This window comes from Triticum aestivum, chromosome 4A, assembly GCF_018294505.1.
Source record: "Triticum aestivum cultivar Chinese Spring chromosome 4A, IWGSC CS RefSeq v2.1, whole genome shotgun sequence".
In the NCBI taxonomy this organism is placed as follows: Eukaryota; Viridiplantae; Streptophyta; class Magnoliopsida; order Poales; family Poaceae; genus Triticum; species Triticum aestivum.
This window is the reverse complement of record NC_057803.1, coordinates 751,400,790-751,412,573: the sequence shown is the minus strand read 5'-3', so window position 1 is coordinate 751,412,573 and position 11,784 is coordinate 751,400,790. Positions and strand designations below refer to the sequence as shown.

Genomic DNA, 11,784 nt, shown 5'->3' with positions numbered 1-11,784 from the left:
TTACGAGCTTCTACTTTTTTTCCCGCACCAACATACTTGGAGACTTTGTTACTGGCTTTTATTTTTAATAATATGAGCCGTATGCATCTTTCTGATGCAGAGGCTGGGGTAGACCCCCTTTTCGAAAAAAAAAGCTGAGTCAGTAAGCTGCCTATAATAGATGTGCTGCTTTCGAAATTGTTTCTTATTCAGAGTTTGAACAATGTTCAGCAGAAAGAAAAGGGCAAGCTAGAGACTCAACTTGATGTTCAAACGTAACCCACAGTAACGTGCTACGGTACAGATAAAGTACATTTAAAGTTGGTGATGAAAATGAAGATCATAAGAATGCCGCGGAAAGAGTCGAAATTTTTTTGGAATCCAAATTGCAACAATAATTAATAGCTAGGAACTAAAATGTCCGGATGCTTGTTTAGGCCCTTCCCCCTGAAATTCATTTATGTCTTCCATTTTTGTAGCACTGATGCTCCCAGGAAATTCAAACTTGAGAATGAGGCTCGCCCAGCTGGCAGCACTGCAAGGGAAAATTAACAGAAACATGGTGTCAGGCAAACAAACCCCACGAATATGACCATCATGAGTGAGTTCATATCTAAGACTGAAACAATGAAAAAAAAATCACATAAACAATAAAATTTTGCAACCAGTGAAGCAGAGTATCATTACCAACTCAGAAGCTGATAACACAATTTCTACAAAAGCATATCATGGGCCAAATTGAATAAAGATAAAAAATATACCATGGAAATACAAGGAATTGTTCATGACAGAGAAGATCATACCATGGTAATTTTGCATGCATCGAGTCGTTCTTCAGTGGACTGACTCAGCAACCCATCACAGCGCAGTACAAAAACGGCCCCTCACTGGTAAATTGCTGAGTTGCAACCAAATTCCATACAGGCGGTTCCTCATCCGGGATCCATGAATGAAGCTCCACCACCTTTTCATCAGTAGAATTGTTTGGAGGCCCAATAACAATCAGCCGGTCACCACATGCTCGGAAACCCATGTCCCAGCCATCTTTGTACTTAGACCGTACAGGCAATTTGCCAAGAGTGATCCACTTGTTGTCCAGCTTATCATACTGCTTCAAATCATTATTCTCTCTGTAATCAGCAGCATAAAGCTCACTGTTTACAACTGCAAGTAGCAGAGGAGCCCCCATGATTGTCTCGTTGAGGCCCTGAGACATGTTGTCGATGACCCTCCATGACCGCCGGTTCAAGTCATACTCCTCACCGCATGTCAATACCTCGTGCCTACTGCTAACACCACCGATCACATAGAACTTGCCATCCATGAACGCACCAGAGCATCCGTACCTAGCCCTATTCATGCTTGGAAGGGGTGTCCAAGTATATTTCTCGGAGTCATACATCTCTGCAGAGCTTAATACATTACCAGAAGAAGAATCCTTGCCTCCCGCGACATACGCCTTTTCACCGACACTTGCTGACCCAAACCAGTACCGCAGGTTGTTCATCACATCAGCCAGCCATGTCCATGAATTGGTAAGAATGCTATATCTCAAGGCAACCCTTCCGTAGCCCCCAAACACCAGCAGTTCGGTTCCTACAGCAAGCGAATCCCAGTAGGAGCTTTGAGTCGGTGGCATCTTGGGCACTTGGATCCAGCGCCCAGTGGACGGGTCATAAGCCTTCCACTTGTGGGGATTATTATTGCAGGAGAGGTAGAGCCAGTGCTCTGTGACCCCATTCTTGCGACGCAGGCGGTAGATGTCTCCGCTGCGAACCACCGAATTGAAATCACGGTTGAGGGAGGCGATGGCGCCATATTCCCACCTGGAGAGGCGGTGGAGGCAATGGATTAAGAGGTCATGACCTATCACACCAATGATATTGCCCCATGAGACCTCTCCACCGGCTCCTGCTCCTGACAAAAGTTGACAAATTGATGGGTAATTTATCACCTTATCCTGATGGCAACTTGTCTCTGTTAGAAAAGTATATATACCTGGAACATGCAACGGGCAGGAAGTGGACTCCGGTGACCTTACTGATATCCTGCAGGTTACGACAACCATTTAGATAGCTTCGTCAGAGCATGAACAGTTTTTTTCGATAAAGGACTTTTCATTGAATAGATATATCGAGGTGATACAATCGTATTGAAAGAAAGCCCAGCCTCTGCATAGCTAGATGCACACAGCCAAAAAGTCTAGAGCATGAACAGTTAAGTACGTATAAGAATTGAAGACTTACAACAACCATGTAGCTCAGCGCTGGCACTACCTTTTATCACCATGGGAACCAGAATCCACCAGTTGCACGTCAATTATAGGATGATTACTGGAGACATACTCTAGATCAGCAGCTGCAGCCCCAAATTTTGCGGAGACCTCTCTAAGGTCTGTCATATGCTCGATGCTGATTAATGCAGTACCATGTAGATATTGTTTCCACTGCTCAGACTCCGAAAAAAGTTCAAGCCGTTGGTCCATTTGGGGGATGGCATCAAAAACGAGCGTGAGCTTCAAGAGATTAGTCATTGCATCCGCCTCAAATCTTAGCCAAGCCATTCCACTCATGAACCTCAGCTTCAATTGTGGGTGTTCACTCATTTCAGACTGCATGTGGTCTACATTAAAATTATCAAAAACATTTTATATTTATGATCGGTTGGAGGATCTAAAATACAAGCCAACACCGAGCAATTTGTTCATGCGGAAGGCCGGTGGCGCGCGACTGGTTGGGTCATATCCTAGGCATTTTGTTAATTATTGGTTTGATATTTATTCAAAAGGAGAGAACTGGGCGTAGCTCAGTTGGTAAGGCGCGGGAGTTCGCAGCCAGCCCACCAGGGTTCAACTCGGCTTGAGCGTTTGGTGCTCATAGAGTTTTCTTCTATAAAAAAAATGCCAAGGCTAGTCTAGCCCGGGTTGGTCTTTCTTTTATATTTATTCAAAAGGTAGATCAATCCCTGCCCTCTAGATCGGTTGACGTGCACAACCATATATGATTGATTATTCAGTGATGGCAAGAAAAGTTAAGCATTGATGCTCAGCAAATTAGCCTACATAAAGAGAAAAAAATGTACTCCCTCCGATCCATATTACTTGTCGATCGAACGGATGTATCTGTGCTAGATACATCCATTCGATCGACAAGTAATATGGATCGGAGGGAGTAGGAGAAAACGTTGGAAGCATGTTGAGGGCTGCCTCCTAGTCTCGCTTCTGCCCACTGCCTCACCACCATCTGGGAGTTTCCTACCGTATTTGTCAATCTATCCTAGCTGGATGCGGGGGCAAACAACGCCATTGCACCACGCCATCTGGAGGTTGGGACTGCTACCTATAGGACATGTGTCACTGACTGCAGTGGCGCTGCCAGAACTGCAGCCTTGTGTAGTCATTTTCAGATTGTGTAGTCAAGTATATAAATTTGAATAAAAAAATCAACATTTTTGCATGCATATGCTAGTTTCATCGAAAAGCTGGGTAGTCAACATGAAGCGCTAGTCGATCTGCACATGTTCCACCTGCCTGATTGACATGAAACTGTCAACTGCATAGCTCCATGGATGTCGCCGATGCGTCAGACGTTGGCTACCAAAGCCGACACCATGCTGACATGAGTCCACACATACTACCACGGGGAAATACAATCGAAGTAGTGTGGATGCCGGCACAAAAACGTCAGCTGATGTCGCTGCTGCAGGAATGGAAGACAATGGAGTAGGTGAGCTACCGTTTGTTGCTACGGTGCGCTAGTCAGAATCCCATCGAGGGACACTGCCCTCTTCATCTCCGCCTTGCCTGGCCCCACGATGCTATGACCTTCCACTCCCCTCATCAGAGGCAAGCCCGCCGCCACCCACCATGGAGCTTATGCCAAGTAGCGCATCGACACTGGTGAGAGGAGGAGATACAAAGAAGGAGCCTCTAGCGCTGGCAACCTGGAGGTGTTGACAACGCAAGGTCCTTTTTTTATGGGTATTGGTGCAAAATATAATTTACATCTGTGCCTCTAACTCGAACCCACTACTCAGATTTGCCCCTAATTTTGAAGCATGCTCAAATTTGCCCCTCCGCCGTTAAGTCACTACTCAGAAATGCCCTTTAGTACAATACTGTAGCACTTTCCAACCAATACTGTAGCACTTTCCGTCTACTACAGTACACATGGGCCTTTGACTGGACGGAAGGGCATTTCTGAGTAGTGATTTAACGGCAGGGGGCAAATTTGAGCATGCTTTGAAATTAGAGGCAAATCTGAGTAGGTGGTTTGAGTTAGGGGCAGAAATGCAAATGGCCCAAACATATAATTAGACACAAAGTTATGGTGAGCGTGGCTAATGGTATGCGTTGAAAAATAGCCATGATGCCGTTAGTGCACTTGACGGCACCAATCTTCACTATGGTCAACTGCCCATGCACTTGCAAAATACCACACAGTACAGGTCACCAATTTTTTCAGTGGCAGCAGTCACCCGTTTGATGTAATTTATACACACTAACATTGAGAATTGTGTTGATGAGAGATCGACGCGGGAGGTAGAGGTCTCTGCTGTGGCCAATGTTTTGGATTTCATTTATTATTTTTATGACTAATTTCATGAATTTCAACCCCTCAACTTCACTAAGGCATCATATGTTCTTTACCACTAGTATGTAGGTGTAGATGGTAGTTGAAATACTATAGATTTCCATGTCTTTTTATACAACTATATATAGTTAGAACGACCAAAACCAAAATGGTTTTCTTTCAAACCCCACTAAAACCTTGGCTATGACAATGTGGATGGCGCAAGCGTACCACTGTGGGAGAAATGATGGTACAACAACAATTTTAAATGGACGAGAGAGACAAGGTTTTGTGTAGTAAGTAGCTTGCTGCTTTTTCTACTTTATTCTTTGTTATTTGTACTGTCATTACAGAAGGAAATTTCATGCCTAAGCTGATGCTACCGGTCGTGCCATCCCACGACGCTTGATGTGAGCTAGATGTGCGCACTTGCCGTGATGTGAGCTAGGTCGTGCCATCCCGTGAGCAGATCAATGTTAGCACTAATCTAGACTTGCAATTGTTTTTCGAGTCTTTGTTTTAGTATAAGACTGCACTGCTCATAGGCTGTTGGTCACGTTGAGGTTGTGCTTGCATGAGACCATGGGTTAATTAGGGCATGTACAATGGTTGATAAGATAGTCTTATCTTAAGTCTTGCATGTAATTTAGAGATGACAAGAAAAATCTAGAACGGGTCATCTCTTAGCCATATCTTCAGTAGTTACCTATTCCTAAAAACGTGGTGAGACATATTGTGCTAAGAGATCATCTCTTGTCCTATCTTAAATAAGAAAAAACAAGCCTTTTTTAAGAGTTCCCTCTCCTCCACCTCATCATTTTTCCTACGTGGCACTTCTAAGATAGGAGCATTGTACATGCCCTTAGTGCATGCGTAAGAAGAGGCCAGGAAGAAGAAGGAGCTGCTCCCACAATCGAGGCTGCGCCTATTCAGTATTCACCTAGCTAACGAAATCAGCGCGAAAAAAGTCATGTACAGAAACCGTTTATTGTGCTAACTGAAAAACGCTGACAAAAGAAAATAACAGCAGCAGGAGTTGAGTCTCGGAGTTTTTCTTTTCTTTTTTGTATAGGAAGGATAGGAAGGAGAGAAGCGAAGTGTCACCTTGGGTTGGATAAAAAAGGACAACCTTCTCCTGCTCGTCGGCAATAACGCCGTGATCCAGAATCTTGTTGCGGGACTCGCTGCACTTTGGGCAGGGCTCGGAGCCGACCCTCTTACAGGCTTGGCAGACCAAGGCGGCGTACGGCCTTGGGGTGCCGTCGAGGAGAGGCCGCAGCCCGCCGGCCCGGTGCAGCTGCCTAACATCTTTAGGGCCGCCCACGAGGAGCTGCGGGAGGGAGAAGACGAAGGCCCGAGCCGCAAGCAACCACTTGAGCTCGCCGTGGTGCGCTTTGTTGCTCCTGGACACATGGCGCTCGTCCATGGCCAGGCCGTAACCCCGCAGCAGGGCGCGCAAGGAGTAGAGGTCGGCGGACGCGGACGCCGTGTAGAGAACCACTTCCGGCTTCAGCTCCTCCTTGCCGTGCGGCCGGGACGAGGAGCTGCCTCCAGGGTCGTACTCGTACATGTCTGGCGGCCTCAAGAGAGAGTGTGGCTAGTAGCGTTCTGGCGAGGGGAGGGCGGAAGCAGATCGGGATGGGGAGAAGTGGTCTGGTGCCTCTTGTGGTTCACCTCCTTACATTATCACATGCTCCTGTGCCTCTACTGTCGTGCCTGCCTCTTGTTAATTCCTCGGACGCTCACACTGCTTTGTCTTGTTAATTACCTTGGCCTCTCCAGCTCACACTACATGGTTTCAAACACTTGGAATTGGACTCTTTTTTTTTTGAGATAGCTTACCAGTCTTGCTCATCCGATTCTTATCTGCTCTTGATTTGAAAAGGCTGTACTTCGTCTCAAGTATTATATTGAAACTTAAAATACGTGCACGTCCTTTGTTTAGCATTCTTCTCATCACTTGTTTGATGCCATGTCTTCTGTTTTATTTTTCTCAAATAATTTGAACATGTGTATGCTCCATGTCTTGACTACCTCTTGGTACTGTATTATTACAAATGACAGGTGTATTGAGGACACGTAAACTTCTCAAAGCCCAGGCAAACCACAAATTAAGGTGTCTAGAATATTAATTTTTCAGACAACACAATTATAAAAGATCTAAGGCATCACGTCGCCGGTCCCCTGGGTTGCTTCCAGGGCCAGAGAGGCGGTTGATCCACCCACGTCCGTTTGCCCAGTTGTACTAGCTAATTTGACTTTGACGAGCAGCTCACTAGAAAATACTTGTCATCAAAATGAACAAAAAGAGATGTAGTATATATCTAGAACTAAAATACATCTAGATACATCCCCTTTTATCCATTTTGATGACAAGTATTTCCGGACGGAGGGACTACTAGGATATTGTAGTGCTAAACTTGTGAGAAATAATAGAAGCCAATTAAGTTGATTAGAACCGAAATAACCAAATATAGAAGAGGAGAGGAGGAAGCAGCCAATGCAAATTAATAGGAGTAGTAAGCAAGTGCATCACGCTTCATTACCCACCTACTTCACCACCCACTTCTCAAGGATGTTAGTGCTGTCTAGAAAAAGAAAGACCTTGCGACGTCTTGGATGTTTCCTTGCTGCTTCTTTCCACTTATGTTTTGTGTCACCACCCACCTACTTCACCACCCACTTCTTTCCACTTATGTTTTGCTGCTCCTTGAGATGTTTAAAGTACTTGATCTTCGATGTGCCGGAAAGCCATCTAGATTCTTTTACAAAGCAGCCGGAGCTCCGTCTTAGATGCCCAGCTTAGTTAATTATCACTTCCACCGTGATGCATAGGTGTTGCAGGATTCTGAATGCACCTTTTCCGATGATATGCTTGTCCAGTTGAGTTGCAGTCAGCTTCAGCTGCTTCAGGCTGCACATTCCGCTCAGGGCAGCAATAATGTCAACCTTCAATGACAAAGGGAAGCAGGCTGAATATGTTGTCTCCTTGTAGCTTGAGTGAGCTGACATAGTAGGATTTGCTAGTTTTAGCGACAAATTCATCAAGGTTTGAGACCGTTCACCACTGAGATTTAGTGAGAGTGCAAGTGATGTTGTGAAATTGGTGCATCTCTCGATGAACCCCTTGATGGCCATCATGTAACAGCCCAAGACCGACGCTCCAGATGCCTTCTAGTTATTTTCGTTGTCGCCGTGGATTTTATTTTGCTGGTTGCCTTTCATCGTGTCATCATTTGCATTGCATCGGCACTTCACTGCTGTCATGTTTTCATAAAACATGCATTCGTTCGTCGTTGTCGTTTCTCCCTTTGCCTTCACCACCTTCTCTCGGACCGCCTTGCCTTCGTTGACCGTTCTGAGACCAACTGGGTTTTCGATTACCTCTTGTCAAACCACATAACCTCTCTCCATATCCAGCCCTTGTGCGCGTCCGAAAGCTGTCCCGAACCCGAACCGGGCTGTCATTACCGATGGGTCCGGATCATCCCCAAACATCCCTAAAACATCATCGGTTTCTCTTTTGGTCTACCTAATCTATTTACCTTGACCGTCCGATTTTGATCGGAGGATCCAAACTCCCTCCTTTTCCTTATTTATAGACCCCCTAGTCCATTTATAGACCCAAACCCTAAATCCCAGTGCATTTGTTCCCCTAGCCACCGCCACCTACAACCTCCTCCCTCGTCGGATCAGCCATCGCCACCCTCAAACTCCGAGCTCCATTTTAGATCATCTTTATATCCATGTTGATCTTCTCGAAGAGAGCCATTCCATGGTGAATTTCAATAATAAGTTTGAATTAATCTTAACATAGCTTCAAGCTACTCTTTATGATCGTGCCACTTTTGAGCGTCAACATTATGCTCAATCATTGATCCATTCATGAAATGCACTCAAACATTAGCTACATCAGTGCACAAGTATGACAATAGTTTTTCCTAGTTGGTGCTTTGTAAGAGAAGATGGAGACTCAAAATAAAAAATGCATAAAAGTAAATAGGCAGGCCCTTCGCAGATGGAAGCAGAGATTTGCAGATGTGCTAGAGCTCAAGGTTTAAATTGAGAGATAAAATTAGTTAGAGAGGCATGCTTTTCCTGTCAACGGAAACGACCGAGAATTCCCAATATATTTCATGCTAGATAAATTATAGGCGGTTCCCTAACAGAAAATAAAGTTTATTTCTTTTTCACCATTCTTTTCACAGTCCTTGGCTAGCCATATCCACGGGTGCCTTCCATACCAACATTTTCCAAGAAATTTATTACTAGCATCATATTAAAAAATCATTTTGGGGTTGGGCATCTCTATTACCTGCCACACTCTCGTGCAATGACAAGTGAATAAATACTCATCGTGAGAATAAAATACCTAGTGTGGAAAATATTGGCCACCCCTGCCGCTTCATGAGCGGCACCGGCACACAAAACGGAAAATTATTTTGAGAACATAGAGTTGGCACATGCAAATTTACTTAGAAAGACATGGAAATACCGCATGTAGGTAGGTATGGTGGACTCATTGGGCACAACTTTGGTTAAAGGAGTTGGATGCACAAGCAACATTCCCTCTTAGTACAAATGAAGGCTAGCAAATAGATTGTAAATCGACCAACCAAAAAACAAAAACGGTCGTAAATATGCATTAAACATAACTAGCACTGAATAATGCATCATTAGTAGGATATACCATCGTTGCATAACTATTCACTTTACATGATTGCAAGGGAATCACAAACCTAAACACCAATATTTTTACTAAACCACAATTACTCACATACATGACTCACATATTATCATCTCCATATCGCAAAACTATTGCAAGGAATCAAACTTATCATATCCAAGATCTTTTCATGAGAGTGTTTATTATATCTCTCTTGGATATTCATCACTTTGGGACCAAATTCATATCAATGAATACCAACAAATCTCCTGTTGGGCTTAAGAAAAACTCTTCAAAAAAGTGCCCGAAGAAACATCCAAAACATTTTGACTTTCTAGGAGTTATTAATTTGAAACAACCTAAATATTTGTGCACAGCAACAGAAGTTGAATGCTCGTGCATTTTCTGAGAAGTTCTTCGTAATGACATCGTTTGCCTAAGCCGCTTTTCTCATCATAGTCACTAATTTTGTGCAAATATTATTCTTCTCAAAATAAGTATATATCGACTCAGCTAATCACAAGATTTTGATGCATCCCTCTAGCTACTATATATAATGTATTTTTTTCCTGGGGTAAAAACGTATCATAGTTGTGTTAATTAATTTCTAGACAACTTAAGAGGTAGCCTCTGACTCAACGGTGAAGGGACATTAAGCAACTCATATATTGATATTTTGTTGTAACTAAGTGTATATTAACTTTTGATAATTTATTGGGACCGCTCTTTAAGTCTGTATAGCATCGGTAAGCCATCGGTGGTGGCTGGCTGGTTGCTGTTGAGCTCGCCAGTCACACCAGGCACGGCACCTAAGTGCGAAAAGACTCATTTTTCCTCTCCTCGTTCTTTTGCCTTTCTGCTCCGCGTTATTTCTCTACCTCCTCCACAACTCCTCCTTCTGACTGGATCGGGTGGAGCATCGATTGGATCCAACGGTAACACCATCCGTTTCGAATCAAATGAGAAGCCGACCCGCGTCACGTGTCTCACAATGCACCGCCCCTGCAGCTTTGCAAACAGGGAGATAAGTTTAACAATTGGCAGAGCAGGTTGCCAGGCACGACAAGATGGTGTGTTTCCTGATGCTTGCTCTAAGGTCGTCAGTATCGATGCAAATGCATGCTGGGGCTAGCCATTAGGGAAAGGCAACCACTATCTTGTGAACTCTGCACACTTGCTGAGCATGAGCCCCGCGCATGGATTTCATATTTTTCTCCCCTCCCAAGGTTGCATCTGAGGCTTGGCATGCCACGCCAAGATCGAGGCGTGCTGGAACTACCCGGTACAAACTGCTGACACCCAAAAGGCCCACAAAGTAGCCACTCTGATCTTTTGCTGGCTACTATATCGGAACACATTTTATTTCTACATTCGAGTTTTGGCTTGTGACTGGATTGCAGTGCTTAGTTGTAGGCTAGATATATCATAGTTCGGGGAAATTATTTTTCGCAACTTAAGAGGTAACTTCCGTGTATCAAGGGACAACGACCAACTCAGATATTTATATAATTTTGTAACTGGAGTACAATAACTTTTCATAATTTTCACCATGATTTGTTGATCGACAGTCACTCGACCAATCCTCTTGATCTGATGGCACGTGATTTTCATCTTGTAAAAATGTAACTATTTTGGTAGATGTGTCAAAGGCTTGTGAGTTCATTAGTCTATTGAACGATAGCATCACCTGTTTCGAGTCAATGCAAATGTAAAGTTGATCCTTACTGCGTGCTAGACTGCCAAGTTGAAGCAAACTACTAATGCATGGCCTGCGATTGGATCGGTGAGGCTATTAACCCAGAGACAAGGCGTCAAAGGTAAAGAGTTGATTAGTGCATCTAATGTAACATTTTCTTTTTCAAATTGGCAGGAAAGCAGTGCCCATCGACAGCAAGCCAAACTGCTATGTTAAACTAATACAGGTACTGCTTGGATCAATGCGGTGGAGAAACGGGAGATAAGTTAAAAAACATATGATATTGTGTGGCAGCTTTGGATCGAGATTGAGGATGCTTGCAGTTCTTTAGTACTCTAGTAGATTAGTTACCTCTAAGCCGCCTTCGACTATTTATAATTTCCTCACCTCCCAAGGTTGCATCTGAGCTTTGGCTAATTGGCTGGCTAGTGGCGGTTTACTCCTGCATCAAGGAGAAGGAAAAGCATTATGATGTTTACTTCTTGCAGTCTGGTGCGAGTCTACCGCCGACACCAGCAGCTCATGGATAATATGAAGGCTTTGACAAAGGTGAAAATTGTAAAAGTGGCGTGAAGCGTATGCCTTAGCAGGGACGCGCTGCGTGTTTATATAGGCACATAGATTACAGGGTTTGGTGGTTAGGTAGTTGCTAGATTGATCTCCAAGTAATGATCTATACAAGAGATATACGAGATTATCTATAACCACTCTAACAACCGGATTACAAGACGCAACGCAACCCTTATCTCGTATGTACGGCTTATACACATACTGTACATACGTTTACAATATACACTTTAACACGCCCCCTCAATCACAACTTCACCAAGTTGAGATTGTTCTTGAACTCTTCCAACTTGCTCCATGACAGG

At 44.0% G+C, this 11,784-nt stretch overlaps 1 protein-coding gene across 2 annotated transcripts; it reads right to left on the bottom strand.

The window, feature by feature from the left end:
- Positions 1 to 226: 226 nt before the first annotated feature.
- On the bottom strand, positions 227 to 6,200 carry LOC123088635 (F-box/kelch-repeat protein At1g26930). 2 transcript variants are annotated; one of them, XM_044510844.1, is made up of 5 exons: positions 5,655 to 6,200; positions 2,256 to 2,601; positions 1,978 to 2,027; positions 783 to 1,896; positions 227 to 514 (listed from the first exon to the last, which is right to left on the bottom strand). In XM_044510844.1, the coding sequence occupies exons 1-4, from the start codon at positions 6,118 to 6,120 to the stop codon at positions 827 to 829; spliced, it is 1,932 nt and encodes a 643-aa protein (XP_044366779.1). In that variant the 5' UTR covers positions 6,121 to 6,200; the 3' UTR covers positions 227 to 514; positions 783 to 826. The 2 variants fall into 2 exon arrangements, with proteins under 2 accessions (XP_044366779.1, XP_044366780.1); XM_044510845.1 differs by having other exon boundaries at positions 783 to 1,890.
- Positions 6,201 to 11,784: the final 5,584 nt, after the last annotated feature.

Bases quoted from the DNA above. Each gene is read 5' to 3' on its own strand.
- LOC123088635 (XM_044510844.1), bottom strand. From the start codon at position 6,120: ATGTACGAGTACGACCCTGGAGGCAGCTCCTCGTCCCGGCCGCACGGC. The intron at 2,602-5,654 runs GTGACACTTCGC...ATTTTAATGTAG, and splicing joins CCTTTTTTATCCAACCCAAG to ACCACATGCAGTCTGAAATG. The intron at 1,897-1,977 runs GTATATATACTT...AACTTTTGTCAG, and splicing joins CTGCCCGTTGCATGTTCCAG to GAGCAGGAGCCGGTGGAGAG.